This window comes from Odontesthes bonariensis, chromosome 23 (assembly GCF_027942865.1).
Source record: "Odontesthes bonariensis isolate fOdoBon6 chromosome 23, fOdoBon6.hap1, whole genome shotgun sequence".
NCBI lineage: Eukaryota > Metazoa > Chordata > Actinopteri > Atheriniformes > Atherinopsidae > Odontesthes > Odontesthes bonariensis.
This window is the reverse complement of record NC_134528.1, coordinates 11,931,997-11,952,691: the sequence shown is the minus strand read 5'-3', so window position 1 is coordinate 11,952,691 and position 20,695 is coordinate 11,931,997. Positions and strand designations below refer to the sequence as shown.

The following is a 20,695-nucleotide window of genomic DNA, read 5'->3' as shown; positions in this document are numbered from 1 at the left end:
ATGTGGTAAGAACATAAAAGATAAAACTAATGGATACAAAAAGTTAAGTTGCAAACAAGTGGTGCAATAAAGCAGAATTATGTGTTTGCAAGTGAAAAATCTCAGTATTGAAAATGAGTAAATGCATGGCTGTTAAACTGTTTTGGAAAGATACGTTGTACAATGACATTTAAAAACCAACACATTGCGAATCAACTTTATCATTTTGTGCAGTAGAAATCATAGGTGTCACTGTGGCTGGAGGTGTGAGTCTTACCCAGTCAGTGCTCTTGTTAATCAACATTTAATGATCAGAACTTTCTCATATTTTGTCTTTTATCCAGGTTCTACAATATAAAGTCAATTGATTTTATCTTGTCAGTAAGGCCTCCTCATCAAATATCACAAAACCTTAACCTAACTTTGAAGATTGGTAGGTGAGGCTTTCAGATTTAAGATTCACAAATGAGAAGATATATAATAAAATATAAAAGACTAAAAAGAGACCTTTTTGATTTCAGTCACTTGGTATTAATGTTTTGTGGTTTAACTGCTGTCTTATTAGTGAGTCATTGGACACACTTGGCCTGTGCCACAACAAGCCTTATCTGGACAAAGTCAGGTCATCTGAGATTATCTGTGAGTGTGTTGTCCATGTTGCACTGCACTGTATGTTGGTGTACATCCATGTGCCCTCTCCTGGTTATTTGCAGTAAAACTGGCAGTACAGATGCAGCCTATGCTCTTCAAAACCTGGCTCTCCTCACACCAGAACTTGCCATACCACCTGTACTTGAGAAGTAAGATTTATGGATACTTTCTGTGATTTTTAGGAGGATTTGTAGACAGTTATTTAGGAAGAATTTTGTGTGCTCATATTTGACTGAAATAGGACTCAAAGAATGCATGACTTTTGATGTAGCAGTCAGGCACCTCATCTCATCTTATTTTATTGCTTACCTCCTCATAATGTGTGTTAAACAGGACCTATGCAGCAATGGAGACCCTGACAGAGCCACACACCCTCACTGCCACCTTGAGCTGCATGATTGGCATGGCGCGCAGCCTGGTTTCCCCTAACAACCATTACCCAGAGGGCCGTGCGCACGTGCTCCCACTGCTTATGGGCTCTCTCCCTGGGGTGGACCCCAACGACTTCAGCAAGTGCATGGTGAATAAGGAATGGGCTGATTAGTAATGAAGAAGAATTGTTAGACAAGTAGACAATAGAGCTCTTGCTGATTGAATTCCCTTCCTGTACACTCAGGTCTGTCTTATTAATTATTCCTGAAAGTGGAATGAATATCTCAGTTTGAAGAGCTCGCAATTAACGTGGCTCGGTCACCTGCTTGAATAGTGAAATGGATTGTTTCCCTCTTCTACTGTGCTCATTCTTTTCACGCTATGTTAATCATTACACCAGAAGAAATGAATGGCCTTCAAAAAATCTCACCTGGCAAGTTATCTATCATATGTCAGATTGTGTAAATTGATGTGTTATGTCTCTCCGTCCAGATCACATTCCAGTTCGTCACCACCTTCACTACTCTGGTGCCTTTAGTGGACTGTTCGTCTGCTCCTTCTCATTACGTTGATCTCTCAGAGGTACAAACAAAACACACATTAACTCTGTATTCACAGAAGGGATAAAAGAAACAATATGGACAAAGGTTTCTGTAACTGTGTGGGCTTTATTGTCACAAATTCTTAGACAAATTGGCATCCACTGCAGAACTTAGGTTTAAGACTTCATGATTGTAAATTCCCTCTTGTGGTATTAATTAGACCACTAAAATCTCATCTCTAACTGTCCAAACAACTTGTTTAGAATTTGTTTTTCCCCAATGAAAATAACCTCTTTATGCTCTACACCTCAGCCCTATTTAATTCATGTGCATCCATGAATATGCTGCTCAGCTCAGCTCCTATTTCGTCCACCCAAGCAGCTTTTAAAATATTGCTAATATTAGATAAATCTTGTTCCTTATCGGCAGTTCTTACAAGTCCCAGCTCTCAAGCTGACTGGATCAGTTTTTTTTGTTTTTGTTTTTTTTAAAGTTTGTTACATGTAAACTATCAGAAAAAATCTAATCATATAAATAAAACAAATAAACTAAAAAAAAAAACACCTTTTAAAAAGCATGTTAGTTTGACTGAAACTGTACAAAATCTAAATTTTCAAACATTGCTGGAAGTTGAAATACTCCTGCATGTAAATGTTTGATTGCACCCAAACTGGCTTGTGAGTTTAGCACATGCTCCACAGTTCCCGAAGGCTTGGACCCAGAGGTATTAGAAGAAATCAGTAACAAGAGTGTGTAACTGCAAGGGAAAGCAAGGATCTTATTTGTGAAAAGAAAATTAAGTGTACAGCATGTATGAAATATACAGAGCTTTAAAACACATGGCTCAACCCGATGAAGATTGTTTAGGAATTGCTTTGGTCTGTGACGTAATAAGTCATGCAAAAAAAAAAGCCCAATACTAAGAAGCTGAAAGGGGGCATACTGCGACCTGCTGTAGCAAAGTCAGACGTACTCAAGATGAGCCTTCTAAAATACAAAAAAAACACCACGTGAACATTTTCCCAGAGGGAGTCTTTAACCAGATTAAATAATTACTTTTTAAGCAGAACAGAAAAAAACAACTTCTTCAAATTACTAAAATTAGTTTTTTAAATTGCCATTCTTTAGTAGTACTCACTATCCTTTTTAGTTACCTGACTCAAAGGCTTTTGTTCTTGTTCTGCTTTTATCATAAACATGTGTCACCAATGAGCTTCTGTCCATTCCATGACATTTACCCTTGCCTGCTATTTATCTATACCTCCAAACCTGAAATACCTCATGAACAACAGTTCTTCCGAATTTCCATGCTTCAAAACTTGTCATTTACATCATTATTATTCAGAGCCTTCCGTTGAGCTCTTTACATCTAGAAAATGATATGACAAGGCTTTTTAAAAGAGCAATCATTTAAATACTTTTATCTAATTTTAATTAATGATTTGACATTTTAGGAATTGCATTTATTTGCTCTCTTTCTGACAGTTAGATGAAAGGACTGACATTACTTTCATGTTTGTATGGTAGCTATGCAGATGTCGGCTCAGCTTGGCAAGAAGATTGGAAACAGCGCAATCTTTAAACATCCCTAATTTGCTTTTTATTTTGTTCTTTTAATGTGTAGAAGCACCATGTTCTTGAATTTCCTTGAGTCTTCTTGTCAGTTTGACGCTGCCATTGCCAGGCCAGATGTTTCCCCCTTCTTCCAACCTTTTTTGTTTAGCTAACCTTCTCTTCCATACTCAAGAAAGTCAATATGTCTCCTAACTCTGGCCAGCTGGGCGATTTAATCCCTCCAGTTTGTCCTGAATCAGCTGCGGGGCCTTCCCCCAGATGACTGTCTCATAATAAGGGAATGGTGGCTCTTCTCAAGTGGAGGAGCGGCGTGTCTGCTCTGAGCCTTTCCAAACCTCTCTGCCAATCTTTCAGGGTAACCCTGGCCAACCTGCAGATGAAAATCATTTCAGCCTTCTTTGATTTCTGATCTGTTTTTTTCCATCATTACCCAAAGTTCATGCTTATAGATGAGTGTATCAGAACATAGACAGACTGGAAAAATCTGAATTTTTGCCTTAAGGCTCAGTTCCATTTAGTGTATTTCTCAAATGTCAAAACATCCATTTAAAAAAGTTCCTTCCCTTCTGTTGATACAAGCAGAAATATTCCAAAGCACAGTGGTATTATACGAATACATCATCTGCATTTCTTCCCCACAGATTGAAAAAGATCTGTGCTTTGCCTCAGCTGGGTTTGAAGACTTCGTTCTGCAGTTCCTAGACAGGTAGAGATAAATTAGCAAGTCAAACTGTCACTCTGTGAAGCTTTGTTGTAAGTGTCTGAATACGAATGTGTCTGTCTGTTTGAAATGCAGTAGACTCTCTGCCTCTCAAGTAAAACAGCCTTTTTGGTTTTTAATCATAACGCTGTTGACATTTTCACCACCAACAAGTGTTTTAAGTGTGGGTTTGTGTATTTGTGTGTGTCCTTGTGTGCTTGTGCAGGTGTTTTGCTCTGATAGACAGCAGTACACTGGAACAGACGAGAGATGAGACGGAAACAGATACCCAGACTCATTTAGAGAGCCTGGTGGAGCTGGGACTGTCCTCCACTGTTAGCACGATTTTAACACAGTGCTCCACAGAAATATACAAGGTAGCGCATGAATACACACTGTCACAGATACACACAGGTGTAGATAACAGCACTTCACCGTACTATGACCTTCAGTAAACACATCTTTATCAGTTTTTAAATCAGGCTGCAAACCTTTAAGGCCTTCTAAAGTAATTTTCTCAGTCAGCTTCTTACGATAAGAAACTGAATCCTACACGAGCACCCCATTTTAAGCCAAAGATGAATCAGTTTGGCTGGTTTACATAAAAAGAGTTTGCAAAATCGGAATTAAAATTTAATTACAAATATTTATTGGTTGACTATTTATGTTCTCAATACATTAGCTGTTCTCAAGAGGTAAAATGTTTAGCATATTACCTAAAGATGACCCGAGACAACTGATTAGTCACTGATTCATTTGTGATTTTACTGAGACATACCGGAGTTGATTGCAGTCAATGAAGAGAGTGCTTATAATTCCTCCAGTCACACTGCACCACATTTTCAGAACTACCCAAAAGGCAGCCCTCCTTCTGCTCTTTAAAATCGTTTTGCCAATTCAATTTGGAAGAAATCACGGATAAGATGGGCAGTGATGATGATGCTTTATTGTCATATAGATCTTGAATAATTTTAGTATCAGAGTTTCATTTGTAATAACATATTGAGATAAAAACATTTATAAAAGATAACACCCTTTTTAATTAGCATTTGAGCTAGAATCAAACTCCTTATTCAGTGTTACAAATTGTGCATAAAAAATAGTTTAACCAGTCTAACCCTATTAGCTTTGAAACTAAATATATTTTTGGTTTGTTGGTAACAGTTGGTTAAGATTAAGTTTCTGTGCCAGTTTACCCACAATCTTTGAGCATATTTTTATTTGTTAGTATAGTCCTGACTTCAAGTGATGGACAAAAACTTGTACCATGTGGTATTGCACGACTTAAACAAACTCATTATTGTGGCTTTATAAACAGAAGAACCTGGTTACTCGCACCAAAAGACCTAAGGCAGCAAATGAAATAGATTATATGCTTTGTCTTCCTGCAGATACTTTCAGTATGATCATTCCAGGATAACAGATGGTCTATCATTACACCCAAATATTTGTATACTGGATTTTCTCATTGTGTAAAACAGGATTCCAGCAGCTACCGAATACAGTCTCTCCTCTTTTCTCTTATATTTAGCTCATGAATATTTGTAAACCCTCCACTCAACTACTTTACTCATCTCATGTTGGTGTAGCTCAGGGTTATTCAGTCACTTTAAAGATATTTGAACTGTATCATCGGGCTACTTTAAAATGTCTTGACTTGATACAGTCTCTTTATGGCGGTCATCAGTGTATAGAGTGAAAAGCATGGTTAAACTCCAGTTCCAACATTGTGCCTTATGGCCAAAGATTTGGTCACCTTTACAAACTGGAGTAATAGGACACCACAGATTTATCTTCATAAAAAAGCATCAAAAAGTTTGAGGCAAGGACGTGAATTGCTTAAGAGAGACCATGATAACTGGGGATTTTGCCCACCTGAATGCAATTTGCACTGCTGGGCAGACAAAAGAACATTAGCTTCTGATATGCTTCTATAACAGGCAGCCTGGTGGCAGATTGTACAAATAGACCTGCCTGTGATGGAATCCCAGGGTCATTATAATTATAATAGCGACCATGAAAAAAAGAATACATTTTGTTATGTAGATATTTTTTAATTATTAGTACTCAGATATTTTGTTGTTAATTACCCAGTTATGACAAAGATGTTTGTAAGCAGGAGGACATCTAGTTTAAATGTGCCACTTTGTTTACAGTTAGTGACAAACCCTAAAATTATTTATGAAGACTTTTGGGGTCAAAAAACACGTACACATGACCATCATATGACCTTTTCTAATGTTGCCTTTGCGTCAGGTCGCGCTGCAGAAGCTGTTTAACTTTGCCACCTCCAGTATCTTTGAGACGTGTGTGTCAGGCAGGATGGTGGCTGACATGTGCAGAGCTGCAGCAAAGGTAAGTGTGTGTTTATCAGGCAGTTATATTTATCTAATTTTCCCTTTAACTATAATGCAGTTTTTCTTTTGTCTCAAGATCATAAAAAACAACAAAACAAAATGCAGATTTGTGATTTATTATGCATAATACAGAATATTTTCAAGTCAAACAGGACTTTCGGTTGCATGCTCATTTCCTCTTTTTTTCATAATTTGCCTATTTTCTGCATGCATTTGTTTGTGCCTAAGTGTGTTAATGTGTTTGCTTCGTGCGTTTGCATGCCTTTTGCTCGTGTGTGTGTGTGTGTTTGCAGTGTCATCCTGCTGAGTCGCTCCGTCTGTTCGTCCCTCACTGCTGCAGCGTCATCTCCTACATTACTGACAGTCAGTACCACACTGTGTGTATGTAGAACAGTCTGTTGTATAGCGAAGATGTTATTATACTTGTATGACTGTTCAAAGTTTCTTGTGAGCAATGAGCAGGTTCATTCAAGTGTTTAGTCAATAAAGAATTAAACCTGCAGATAAATCTGCAGTTTTTAAACTACTTAGTTTTACAGTATTAGCCTTTTAGCACCTAGTTTTAGGTGGGATGAATTTAAAAAGCAGTAGCATCTTAATTAACTAGGTGACTTAGCCAACAAATGCTGTAATATACTTATCAGCCACAACATTAAAACCGCCTTGTTAATATTGTTAAATGAGAACAGAACATCTCTGACATGTTGAAGTATAGATATCGAAACTTTAAGGGTGTCCTGTTGTTTCTGGATTCAGAAATGAATGAATTTAGGTTAGATGAAGGTCAAAGTTTGGCATGAATTGTTATGCTTAGGGTTTGGGTGTGCTTTCTTTGATTTGCTCACCAACCAGTCATCAGCTGTGCTCCAAACTTGCTAATAATGGGAAGGCATGCAATGTCATTTGGATGAGCCATTCTAGTTTTTACTTTAGTTCTTTTCCTCTTTTCTTTCTACAGTACTGATTGCTTTGATGATTAGCTGTGCTCCTCGGATTCACCTCACATGTTTCGTCTTTATTTTCTTGTTACAGCCCTGTTCTCAAAACAGTAATGTTATGCATTATTCTGCATTATTCTGCATTATTCTTAGTCTATTGCACTGTCATGAAGTGCCTTTGAAAAATCTGTAAATTTTAGTTTTCTTTTCTGTAACATTGGTAAATTATTGATGAGATTATCTGCATGATACTCTGCATGAGCACAATATTAGTAGATTAAAAGTTACTATTTCTTGAGGGCTATGTAGTTAACCATAAACTTTGATGGAATGGACTTGTAACTGGGGAAATCACCAACTCTGCCATCCTTTAATCATTATAAACAATGAAAACTGTAAGCTATTTTGGAAAACAAACAAAAAAAAAAACATTACCCGGTTTCATTGGCTTCTTTTAGCCTCTATTTTAGATCCTCATTCAGATCTCCATGGTTTCTGGGTGCCATTATAAGGTCTTAAGGTCTTAAGACCCAAGGAATTTATTAACTGTGGATATGAGTGTAACTCACTGTGAGTGTAAATTACGTTTCTATTAGATGATACTCGAGTTATCTTACATGTTCTAACCAATAAATCAAGGCCTCAAATAACCTCCTTGTCTGTACATTGTTAAAGGCTGTTACTGCTTTGGAGTTCTTCAAAATTTCACAGTGTCCAGGTGATGGGGCTCAAGAGACTTATTATAGTTCAAAAGTCTCACAAGTGTGTTTTATCCTTGGAGCCCAAGGTTGCTCATTTTCGCTTTCTCTTTTTGCTTGTGTTAGAGACTAAATTTGTTGTTTGTATCTTAAAGAATGATATGCTAAGGCTTAACTTAGAATTTTTAATATGCAATATTGCCACAGAATGAAAGAATACTTGAGTCATGCAAGAGATCTAATTAAAAGTTTTGGATGCCAACATACTTACAGTGACAAAACTAACAAGGTGATCATCTTGTATGTCAAACAGGACATTTAGTAACTTAGCTTAATGTGTTAACATACTAGCATTAGCTAATTAACATTTAACATAACATAACACAACATAACATGTTGTTCATTTGACAGACATTTGGGAGTAAACAGCGTTTTTGACATAATGCCTCTGAGTGATTCGCCAAAATTACTAAAATCCTTCCTGAAGGGACTGTGAATGTCTAAACTCCATGGAAATCTATCCACCACTCATCTGATAGCATGGCTTGAAACCGAAACTACCCCAAACCTCAGCTGAATGAGCTCAGTGTGTCAGGAGAGTAATACAGGACATAACTCAGCTTCATTTTGTGTATGTGTGTGTGTAGATGAGGAGTTGCAGAATGAAGATGAACTGGACAAGGAGTTGTTGTGGAATCTCCAGCTGCTCTCTGAGGTTAGAGAACACTCTATCAAACCCCAAAGGCTTCAATGCTCTAAAACATGTAATTTGCTTGTGTTTGAACTGTGTCTTAAGGTTGTGTTTTTTCTCAAAGTGACTGAAAACAGAGAACACATCAGTTTTTGTTTAGCACCATTCTCATGTTTTAGTTGTAGTTATTTGTTCATTTTTGCAAAGAATCAGTGGGAAATGTGAAACAGATTCTTTTGAAATAAGATTATTTTAATGACACTGAAAGAGAAAAGAACAATGACTAAAAGACATTTTTTGCAGTCTGCTCCCTGCGTGGTCATAAATATCAGAGAGCTTTGTCACTAACCAGAACCTATTGACACTGTTTCAATTTTGTTTTATAACTCCTGCGAACTTAAATCGAGTGAGAGTGAGCCAGACTCTGTGATTTACTGGAGAACCTCACTATTTAATGTGCAACTCTCCAATGAACTGCATCTGTGTGCACGTTCTCACCTGTGTGTGTGTGTGTGATGTTTTTAGGTAACCCGTGTGGATGGCGAACAGCTGTTAAAGTACCAAGGGGACCTGGAACAGATCCTGTGTGTGTGTGTGCGCCTTCGATGTAAGCGGGCGTACACACTTGCCTGCAGTCTGCTGGAGCACACACTCCGGTCGCTGTCCCTCATTTACCCCAAAGAGTACCGCAGCGCCTCAGGAGGCTTCGATACTGACCTCCCAATTAGGGTAAAAATGCACGTACACACCGGTTACATGCTGCCATTCCGACATACCGACATTCCGACAGTGACGTTCAATTGTCGGAATGGTGACATTTTTTTTAAGAAATGAAACGTCCCGTCATTCCGAATTTCATTTTTTCTTTTGTCGGAATGGCGGTATGATTTTTTCTTTTCAACATACCACCATTCCGACACGCGATTTCAGCACCACACGCGTGGACAGCTCGCCATGCAATAATAGAGCTGCACCAAATGCCCGAGAGACAGACATTCCAACACGCAAGTCAGGCAAGACTGATCGCACCCACTCAGAAATTTACTGATGATGAGGGCTGACGAGGGGCTCGTTGTGTAGCCAATATTTCATTTTGCAGTGTAAAACGGATGCTATTTGTTTTTTGTGACAATTGCCTCAATTTATTTTACCTTAAACCACTGAGAATGCTGTCAAAGTGAAGCGGAGATGCGCATCACAAAGACAGCACAGCACCAGAAAACCAGCAAATGCAATGTGTAGCCTATGTTACCGTGGGAGTTAAGATGCAAAAAAAGATCAAATCTTGTGCAAGTTTTTCGATATTAGGCCTATACAAATCAAATGTAATTTAACGAAAAGCTTCATGACGTATTTCAATCATTAACAAGATCGCAGCCCACACAGAATCGGAGATGACTTCAATTAATTCATGCATGCCTTGTGCTTGTGGAGGGGACAGCAGGTTAGATAAATGCACGTGGCTGCAAAAGGAATACCAAATTTAAATGTTGGTTTCAGTTTTCAATTGGGGTGCGCAGAGTTACAATCTTCATCACGCATTCAAGGCTGTGACAACTGTCGGAAGACACGCAACCTGCTGTTGTTAAAAATATTGCCCGTCGACATCTCCACAAAGGAAGGTGAGCCCCGATCTTAAGGGATAAACTCACACAGAACTTCCTCCCTGCTCGTAAAAAGAGCAACGGTTAAAGAAACCAGTGGGCACCTTAAAGTGCAATCCTCATACAATCACTATGCAAACAAACAACACAACAACAAGATCCACATCAACAACAGCATTTTATTAACTTTTCATTCAAAATTAGGTAAATACAACAAAAATTAGCAACAAAAAAACAATAATAATAATTAATTTCGCCTAAACTGTAGGCTTTCTTTTGTCCCTATATAAACATCTATTAACATCTACAAACATCTGGGTTTGTGTTGATCGATCGTGGTTGTTGGCATTCGATAGTCAGGTTGTGTGATTGACTGAGCGGTCTGTGCTCGTTTTTTTAATTTTTATTTAAATAATTAATTAATTTAATTAGATTGGAGATACTAATTAATACTGGGGGGGGGGGGGGGGGCAATTTTTTTTCCCAGTCCGACCCTGACAGCTCCCAACAAGTGTCGGAATGGTGGTATCAAAGTGTCGGAATGGTGGTATCAAAGTGTCGGAATGGCGGGATGTCGCAGTGGCGTCATGTCTGAGTGACGGGATGTCGGAATGCCAGTTGCATACCGTACACACCGACTCTGTCGCAACAGCACATGGGAGATAAAACAATGACCACCATCATTTCATCTTACACTGACACCAACATAAAATCCATGCCTAATTTGCTAATTTACTCACATGTGAACAGGCTGCCATATAGTTCTTACAGTACAGTATTGTAACTCTTTTTTTCAACATAGAGGCTGCAGTAGTTAATATTTATCAAAGACATTTGTTAAGTAGCAAATGCCCACCATGTAAAATTGTGGAGTACTTTAATGGTAGTGTCCCCAAATTATTCCAATAGGGTTAGCTCAAGTGCTAGCCTTGTAGCCTTTGGTTGTATCGTGTAGCCTATTTACATCAGTTTCCACAGACTTTGTACAATGAAAGTGGTCAAAGGCATTGTAATGATTCCATTCACCCAGTGCTTTGTTGAGTTTGGGACATTTGCAACCCAAACAAGAGGTGAATTATGTTAGCCACCACTGCAGCATAGTTTTGACTTGACTTTTCAAGAGAATGCTATACTATTAGCAGCAACCAACACAGGCACATATTGTGCTTATCAGCTTGCAACAAACCACTATAGCAGATTTAGACATTGTTGGGTCACGAGATTAGAGGCTTCCCTGTCCAGTAGAAGTGCGGAGCTAGCTCGGAATCCATCTTTAGTCCAGTGTAATCGCTGAGTTCTCGCCATCACTGAAAGGTTTTGTCGTTGTTGATACACTTTCCATGAAGGTACTATTGCCATTATGTGTGGCTCAACGTATGCATGCACATCTGCCTTTGTAGAGTGACCGACAGTGACTCCTGGCTGACAAGACCTATGATTTGGCAAACACAACTGATACGACATGAACATTTCTGCAGGCTAAAACAGAGCCTACAGGAGATGTGTTTGTGTAGTTGTTCTGTCAGACCTCTTGGATTACAAATTGTTACAGGGTGATTGTTGATTTATTTTCCAATTTAAAGAAAATATTTCCACCTACACTGGCAGCCTGTCCAGGGTGTACCTTGCCTCTCGCCCATTGACCGCTGGGATAGGCTCCAGCCCCCCCGCGACCCGACCGACGGATTCAGTGGTATAGAAAATGGATGGATGGATTTCCACCTACTACAACTTTGAATTTGCAAATATTGGAAACTTAAGACGTTAAACATTTACTTACTAAAATAACAAAAAAAGTAGAGAAAAAAACTTATCAGAATCCCCTGATCCCCATAGACCAATTAAACAAAGAACAAGCCAGTGAACCAAATAGCTAACAAACAGCAAAACTGTTGGTGAAAATGACCTTTTCCACAGCAGACATTCGACTTGTCACAGCATGAAAATCATAAGTGCAATTAATAGCTTTAATAATGTCTAAGTTCTTTTTAATAATCCGATAAACCTTCACAATGAACCAGCATGCACCACAGCGGCCATCATTGATACGCCTGTGCATTTCCTGTTATGACATATCAAAAGGGCTTCTGTGAAAAATCACTCTGCTTTTTCCTTTTATTTTTAAGAACCTTTCAAGTATTTGGTCAATATTCTGTGCAGACGCTTTTAAGAAGGGTCTTTCTGACTTGATTTTTAGTAGTAATTGTAGCAGCTTTCACTTGCTGAATCTCACAGTTTAAACATCTGTCAGTCTGCAAGTCAAGGTCATTGATTTATGTTTTGCTTACATTTGATTTTCATTTAATTTCTTTAATTTTTTTTAGATCTTTTGCCAGTTGCGTCCATCTGCTGGTCTGTCATCCAACAGTAGATCAGTCTGCATCTTAACAGCGTGTTCTTCTTTCCACTGAGTTGTGCCGTTATCCTTTTCATGTGTTTTGAATATTCAAATACCAATAGTTGGTACATCTGTGGTTTTGAAGCTGACTGGTTGAGCCTGCCAGTTGTCCCAGTGGAAAAAGTGGCAACAACACTACAACTTTCTGTGCCTCCTTCTCCAGGACTGGGGTAGAGCCGGAGATGTGGCAGCTTTGGGCGTGTGTTGGCACGTGCCGAGCCAAGAGGAGGAGAACTTTGTCTTCCATCTGTTGTTCCGCCTCCTCCACCCTGAACTGCAGCGAATCAAAGGCCATGTCTCTGGAGATCAGCCAATGACCAGGTTTACTGTCATTTGTCTCAGTTTTAGATGCTCACATGTAACCAGCACAGTCACAGGCAAAACAAATAAAACTGTAGTCCTCCATACTGATTAATGGGCTGTTTCTGCTTCTAAAAAAACAATATAACATCTGTTTTACTAAGTCTTTTAACCTTTTTGACAAAGCCTAATCAAGAACTCAGAGGAGAGAGCTTCCCAGGCGAATTCATAACACAAATAAACACACACATTGCTATGGGAGGATTTTAATGTGCTGTTTCATTCACAGGGAGGAGCTGTTGCAGAGTCTTGCTATTGTGCAGCACTGCCTTCTTGGAGCTGGAAGCCTGCTGTCCCCTTTGGATGGACTGCACGTACCTGACCTGTGAGGCTACAGCTGTGCACACTAATATGGAAACACACATTTTCATGCAGACTTGTCACATTTTGCCTCTCACTTTTTGCTACTTCTCAGGGTGCCCTCTATGGTGAATCTGGGGGAGATCAAGCTGCATGTAGGTGTTGAGTACGGTAAGCAAACAGCCACACAGCACACGTGCACAAGCAGTCACTCTCCCATCAGTCTCAGTGGGCGATGAGGCAGCTCATCCTGCATTCTGTGTCCATACGGGACGTCTGTGTGTCTCCTCCCCTCCAGATGAATCACGGGAGAACTATAGAGAGTCCATCTGCCAAACCATGAGACTGCTGCTTCGTGAGTGAAGATTTTAACTTCAGCACACTCCAGCTCTAAACTTCTCACTCTATTTAAAAATGTGACCGCAATGCACAATTCATTTCTATCCACTTTTTCCAATCCAGATCACATCTTGGAGCACTCGGAGGACGATACAAAGTCACTTTTTGTCATCATTAAGGTGCCTAGTCCTTGTAATGTTTCTATTATATAAAACGCTCTTAATACATCCTGCAGTAGGCCTGTGAAAGTCTCACATTGCCCTTTGCTTGTCTGACTACAGATTATCAGTGACCTCGTGTTTTTCCGCGGCACTCACAAGAAGGAGTTTGACTCACGCTGGAAAAGCTTCACTCTTGTGAAGAAGTCCATGGAAAACAGGGTGAGTTGGAAAAAAAAGGCATAAGGTCACTGGTTGTTGTCAGATTCAATAAGTCACTTGCAGGGAGATTTAAACCTTTTGCCCTTACTTCTGCAGATTCTTGGGAAAAAGCAGCACATTAGAGCGCTGCTCATTGATCGGGTTTTACTCCAACATGAGGTGCGTTTGATGACACATAAACATGCGGGGTCATTCATGACATGAAACAGACTCTCTGAATTTGTATGTTTTGAAAATTGTATTTTTGTTTGAGCAGATGAGAAAGCTGGTGGTCGAGGGCAGTGAATATAAAGTGGTTCATCAGGAGCTGCTCTGTGATCTCCTGCTGCTTTCTACCAGCACTTACAGCCAGGTAAAAAGAAAAACTGACAAATTATATATACAATGTCAGCTGATTCTTATTTTCACAGCTTCTGTTCACATAGACACAGGGTTGAAGTGGAAACACTGTAGATGTATACATGTGCATGTATGTGACTGCGTGTGCGTTTGTGCCCTTGCAGGTACGCAGCAAGGCACAGAATGTGCTGATGACCGCAATGGGAACCTTTAGCTTCTCTTACAGAGACATAATTCCCCGCATCTTACTAATGCTGTCACCACAGCTCACCACAGTCACAGAGCAACAGTTCAAGGTATCATCCACACACTCCCGCATACCCATTCAACGCATACTAATTGTGTTCACTCTCCGTGGTGCTGAAGATGAAAGTAGCTGCATTCTTAGTATGTATTTGTTGGCTGCATTGGTCTCGGTGTAAACATCTGCATTGATTTTAAAGTTTTACTGCATTATCTTTAGGCGGGTGGGTCTCAACCCACGTTGTTGCCCTTCTCTCTTTTCACACTTTGCTGATCAGTTTTTGCTAACTATCCCCAGGGCCAGGCTGCAGATGGAGGGTTAGAGGTAACATACTGTCAGGGAAACAGTGCTATAGGGCTTCTCTGGAAGGTGGAAAGGCAAGATTAGTGTCATACTTTATTACGCTTTCATAGGCTTATTTCCACACTCTGGATTTTTTCTTACACTTCCTACTGGTAAAAAAAAAACATTTTCGTTGTAAACCTTTTTTTGAAAAAATTAGTTAACTGTTTTAAAACAATAAAGATAATTGTAGTTATTGTGCATAATGCTAACTCTTTGCAATGTTGTCACAAAACTACGGAAGCTATACCTTTCTTTCATCTGTGTAAAAAGCACGGAGCAGAGTTCTGAAGTACCCCCCACTGCACGAAAAGAGGGATTTGTGTCACTGTGGACGGCAGTGAACTTCCGCGAATTTGCCTAATTTTCGGACGCACCTGGGCGCTTGCAGGCAGACAAACTTTAAGTTTGTTGAGCCCGAAAATCGTCGGAAACGAACCCGACTCGCGGCGGGCTCTCACAGCGGGGTGCTAATGGCCCAGCGATTAGCACCCCGCTGTGAAAGTGCCTGGACCTCTCACTGGCCTCGCTGGTATTGGACGAAAAAGGCACGTGATTACATAAAAAAGCTCCTGTAAAGCTGTCCGCCCATTGGCCAATAAGGTTAATATATGCATACTTTATATGGGCATATCATTCAGTAATTATGATTAATAATTGTGATTATGATTACTAATATTCCTGGGATGTTTGTGTACTTCATATATTCACGTCATTCTTATAAGCTGCACTATGACCAGGCTAATGCAGGCATGAATGACGTGATTCTATTGAGAATGAAAAAGGAAACTTTTTTTTTTTTAAAGCGCTTTTATTGCCACACCACACAATGTACATAGCTTACATTGTAATAAGAACCATGTTGATAATAAAGAATTGAAAACTATATACACACACTGCTGTAGCCTACAATATACACAATAAGCCTAAACGCCGCCGTTTGGAATCCGCATTCTTCGCATTACTCCGGTCTGCGGGAGTTGTCAGACGTCCTCATCCTGGATCAGAAGCTGGCTTCTGGGAGCTGTTGGAATAACCAATAAATAATCAAAACATAGTCTATCCATGCACAGCATATTGACAACTTGTCTATAAAGTAACAAAAGTCATATTGACAGCGTATATGTTCTTACTCTCTTTCACTCTTCTGTGGTGAGACTGTGAGTATTTCGGGTTGGCTTCAAGACGCGCCTGTAGCACAGCACACAGGTCCGTCACGCAGCTAAAAAACAACAACAAGAGGAATGAATAAAATGACCAGTGCTTAAAAGTATCAGTGCCAGCCGTGGTAAAAGCCAGCGCCGCTCACCCTCGATAGTGTCCCCGTCTGCCTCTCTGAAGTTCGGACTGTTTGACACCGCCTCCTTCAAGCGACTCGTTACATCCATATTGTGAGGTGACAGTAGCCTGTAAAAACAAAAGGCCTATGGTTAATAAAAAAAACTGCATTAACGTAACATCGGGTCCAACTCAACTAGATATTGGGAGAACATTCACTTATTCTTACCCTTGACCTGGATTATAATGCCACGGTGAGTTATGCAGGCGGCGAACTGCTTCCTATAAATTGAAAACACGAAATTCATTTTTTTAAATAAAGCAACTCACACTGGTTTTCACGTGATGGACACAATTAAGTTGAGTTTAGCCTAAAGCCACAGTCAATAACCTACTCTTACCGCGATTTTCGGATTCTGTATCCGCCTTCTCTTGGGGGTGCGCTCTTCAACTTCTCTGGAATGTAACTTCAGTCCGTTCTCGACGGCCATCTTACCTCCAACCTAGCGAATCTCTGGTCGATTCCCTCCAGCACCCTCTCCACGACCGTATCCACAGTGCTGGCCACCATACGAGACATCCCGGTCATAGCATTCAACAAGACTTTCATTTTATCTGCCTGTAAGCAAGTGAGTAAGTAAGTTTAATATACAGCACATTTAAAATCAGCGAGAACTGTCCCAAGTGCTGTACAGTGTCAACAAGACTAAAATTAAACAATCAAATGGTCATGTGCAAGTAGAAAAAAACACACAAACCTGTAGACCCGCAGAGAGTTGCTGGGGAGTTGAAAGCTAGTCGTCTTCCAGCCATTGTATTGCACAAACCAGGGCAGTTTTCACAGTACGGGACTCTGTCTGCCTTTCTGTCTGTCTTTCTGCCGCCAGATTTGCTCCTTAAACTTTTTGTTTACACGCACGACACAATGTTTCTCATACGTGATTGAACGAGAGCTTATGCGAGCCGTTAAGCTCCACCAATCATATGCGTATACGTCATTACACGGAATACTCGCGAGACAACCTCCCGTCCTTTTGCTATTTAATGTTGTCTGACCACAGCTGGCAATTTGCACTGTTTTGACACAAAAATGGACTCTGCAAGGACAAAGAAAAGACCTCGGCGATATTGTGACCATTGTGACACCGAATTAAGCCATACACAATAAAACACTGAGCGCACTACTGCACATTATGTATACAGGCCAGATTTCTATATTTTTATTTCTATATTTCTATTTTATTTAAGAAACCTTTTAGAATATTGCTGTTGCATGCTTATTTTATCTTTATCTTATCTTTATTATTATACATTTGGACATCCAGTGCGGGCAACAAAGAAAATAATTTCATTGTTCAGGGAAACACGTTTCTAACTGCACATATGACAATAAACCTTTGAAACCTTGAATCCTTGAATTTTGCCCACAAAAAGCGGTTACAAAAGAGGTGTTTGGGAGAAAAAAAACCAGATATGCATCACCTGTCACCAGCAGACAGCGTGCACCTCTTCTTTTTCAAGACAACACAGCAACAAACTTGGCTGGAGTTGGAGGTGATAGTGAACGTGTAGAAACAGGCCTGCCCACCCCCCACCTCACCTCACCCCACCCCACTTGAAAATGACTGTGGCAGCTCCTGACCTGATCACTGTCATTTACATATTAAAGGCTCTCCTAAGTAGGGGAGGGGAGGGGGGCATGGGGGAGCAGTTGCCAGGTCAATTTGCGACAATTTGGGCCAAGTTTTCACTTTTACCACCGCAAATGCAGGGGCTTAACATATGCGGACATGTAAGGGGCCACATACATCCGCAAATCCCTCTTTTCATGCAGTGCCCGTGGGTAACAATAACTGCAACTAAATATTTTCAGCAATTGTTGATTAGTTCTGCTCATAGGCGTTGAGGAATTTCCTCCCATTCCTACATGATAGCTTTAACTCTGAGGTGTTTGGGATCTGACACTGTACAGACACTGTTCACTGAAATGATGAAATGAATAAGAGGGTTTATTCAGATTTACACTTTACATTGTGACTGCTTGCTACAAACAAAGTACACTCGGACAAGCTTCATGCTGCATAGTTAAAAGAGCAGTGAAAATGGGCACACATTGTATGAAATTAATTCTGAATCTGTTCACGTAACTTCCAGTCTTCAGTAGCATTGGTTGATAAGACTAATGTCATAACTAATGTCACTAATTCACTTGAAGAGAGCCATTAAACCTAACAAGAATAGTGAAGTTAATGCCCATTCTGTAGTATTCTCTTTCTCCTCTGGGGAGTAATATAAATGAAAATATAACTCATGACAGCTTCTACACCTCTATATAGTGTGTTAATGTGACTGGCTTTGAAATTTGACGAAGATCTTTTGAATGTTCCAATAAACAGCTGATCAGCATCTCCAGATTTGAAGTGCTAGCGATGTCATTTAAATATAACCAAAAGCCACATGTCTATGATGCACTTTTGAAATGTATCTGGCTTTAACAGCTCCTTGCGGCATATTTAATAGGAAATTGAGCCCCAATCTCAAATCAGACACAACTGATTTTTTTGCTCATTTGATGGTAATCAGTGTGTATGTCTTCATCAGGGTGCTCTGTACTGCCTTCTGGGTGCACATAGTGGTTTTTGTCTGGCCAGTGGAAGGGATTGGGACTGTGTGGGGGAGGTGTGGCCTGCTCTGGTCCGCTGTGGTTTGTCACCATCCATGACCCTGGAGAAGCCGTCCATCGGTCGCTTGCTTGATGACATCACTGACAGGATCCACCGCCAGCACGACACCATTGGGATCTTCTTCACTGTGAGCAATGTGTCCATTAATAACATGCTACCATCACCTGAAATGCTTTTGCTAACTTCTGTATTTGTCCATTTTTGGGCATGTAGGTGTCTGAGAGATGTGTTGAAATAGGCTATGAAATGGCACAAACTCCCAGGCCTTGGTTAGAGGTGCCATCCAAAGAGGAGATGAAGGAGGGGATTCAGCGCCAGCGAATTAGAAATGTGGTCGCTGCACGGTAGGAATATAAACAACGGGTGTTGTTATTTTTGTTGTTGTTCTTCTCGAGGTTACACAGGAGCAAGAGAGCCATTTCACCTTGTGTTTTAATGTTTTCTCTTACTATCACAAGAATTACTAGAAGTACAACTGACCGAGGTTTGTTTTTCTTTTGTACAGGAAATATGAGAAGCTTGTCAATGACCTCTTGGACTGCCTTGAAGACAGAGACTTGTATGTCCCCCCCTCATCTGTAAACTTTACATGTTTTGCTTCTCTTAAAGTTTTGACAGAACTTTGACAGCCTCAACTGAGAGATTTCCGGCTGTAAATACAGATAATCAGTGAAAAAATTACATTAAAAATGAAATTACTCATTTTAATACGTGTTTGCATGCCTTCTGCTTGTGTTTCAGACCCTGGAAGTTTGAGCACATGGCCACAGATTTGTTGGCTCTCCTGCTGAGGGACGATCACCCGCTCCCCCCTGATGCTGTCCTCTACTTCACACAGAGCCTTGTACATGACTCCATCAGCATACGCAAGGTCTGGACCTGTGTGTGTGTGTGTGTGTGCGTGTGTGAGGTTTTTTGTTTGTTTTTTTGTGGGGATGATATTTAAACATTGCATGTAAGGTATTTTGTTCCCTTTGGTTATAAAAATGGAAATGGGTTGGCTAAAAGCTTTTTCCCATTAGTTTTTTCAGATATAAAATTGAGCCTCAAACACACAAATCTCCCTTGGTTTCTAATGCTGAAGAAACCTGTAAGCATAGATATTAAATCACATATAGATTCAAACATTGTTGTGGTTTAAACACAGATGCTGTGTCCCATTTTCACCCTAAGTATATTGAAAGGAGGATATTTATTGATTATTCTTTTCCAAAGAAAGAGAGAAAAAGACATCATGAGACTTCAACCAGGACACATTAATACAAGCAAGTAGCAGATACATGATTATCATCAGTTCTTGTCCAGCAGGACGTGTGAAAAACTTCCTTACTTATATAGTGCAGTGAGTTGTCCCTAAAGATACAAAATCATGTGTAACTATGATATGTAAATATGTAACTTGTCTTGCTTCTGCTGATCTGAGCATCTTGATGCTAACTTTGCTACAGAAAGAGCTTTCCCTTATATGTTCTGGTCTGGTGCCAGAAATTGTAACACAGGCTTTCCATACCTGTCTCTTTACTTTCATATGAACAAAATTACAACTTAACAAATTATGCACCATACTTATTTCATATGATTTATATTTTATTTAATCAGGAACATATATAAAGACACAGAGGAGCTAGAGAAAAAAAACAACTACATCCCTTTTGAAAAACCAAATAGAAAACTGAATGCATGTCTTTCTTAGCAGCCATATGCTTTTTGTTGAAAGACTAACTTCAAATTAAGTTACTTGCTCTGTCTTCTGTTGTGAAAAAGTCAGTTACAATAAGCGAGCAATGTATATCTTGATATGTCTTGTTTCATAATGGCACCTTCCAACAGGTGTTGATAATACTTCAGTCCAACCAATCAAATCTTGTATAAATCATTAACATCAGTATTCTATCAGACAGAACAGATGCTCTAAACAAGCCAG

At 39.8% G+C, this 20,695-nt stretch overlaps 1 protein-coding gene across 1 annotated transcript in view; it reads left to right on the top strand.

Annotated features, from left to right (window-relative positions):
• Positions 1 to 20,695, top strand: part of psme4b (proteasome activator subunit 4b) — a 42,531-nt gene that overhangs the window by 8,017 nt on the left and 13,819 nt on the right. The window contains exons 11-32 of the mRNA XM_075457353.1: positions 693 to 779; positions 964 to 1,150; positions 1,495 to 1,584; positions 3,761 to 3,825; positions 4,046 to 4,196; positions 6,076 to 6,174; positions 6,470 to 6,539; positions 8,460 to 8,527; positions 9,029 to 9,232; positions 12,669 to 12,826; positions 13,095 to 13,190; positions 13,281 to 13,336; positions 13,464 to 13,520; positions 13,628 to 13,683; positions 13,786 to 13,884; positions 13,981 to 14,043; positions 14,141 to 14,236; positions 14,388 to 14,519; positions 18,689 to 18,898; positions 18,985 to 19,115; positions 19,277 to 19,330; positions 19,513 to 19,642. Coding sequence (XP_075313468.1) covers positions 693 to 779; positions 964 to 1,150; positions 1,495 to 1,584; positions 3,761 to 3,825; positions 4,046 to 4,196; positions 6,076 to 6,174; positions 6,470 to 6,539; positions 8,460 to 8,527; positions 9,029 to 9,232; positions 12,669 to 12,826; positions 13,095 to 13,190; positions 13,281 to 13,336; positions 13,464 to 13,520; positions 13,628 to 13,683; positions 13,786 to 13,884; positions 13,981 to 14,043; positions 14,141 to 14,236; positions 14,388 to 14,519; positions 18,689 to 18,898; positions 18,985 to 19,115; positions 19,277 to 19,330; positions 19,513 to 19,642 — 2,359 coding nt within the window. The remainder of the gene's footprint in view (positions 1 to 692; positions 780 to 963; positions 1,151 to 1,494; positions 1,585 to 3,760; positions 3,826 to 4,045; positions 4,197 to 6,075; positions 6,175 to 6,469; positions 6,540 to 8,459; positions 8,528 to 9,028; positions 9,233 to 12,668; positions 12,827 to 13,094; positions 13,191 to 13,280; positions 13,337 to 13,463; positions 13,521 to 13,627; positions 13,684 to 13,785; positions 13,885 to 13,980; positions 14,044 to 14,140; positions 14,237 to 14,387; positions 14,520 to 18,688; positions 18,899 to 18,984; positions 19,116 to 19,276; positions 19,331 to 19,512; positions 19,643 to 20,695) is intronic.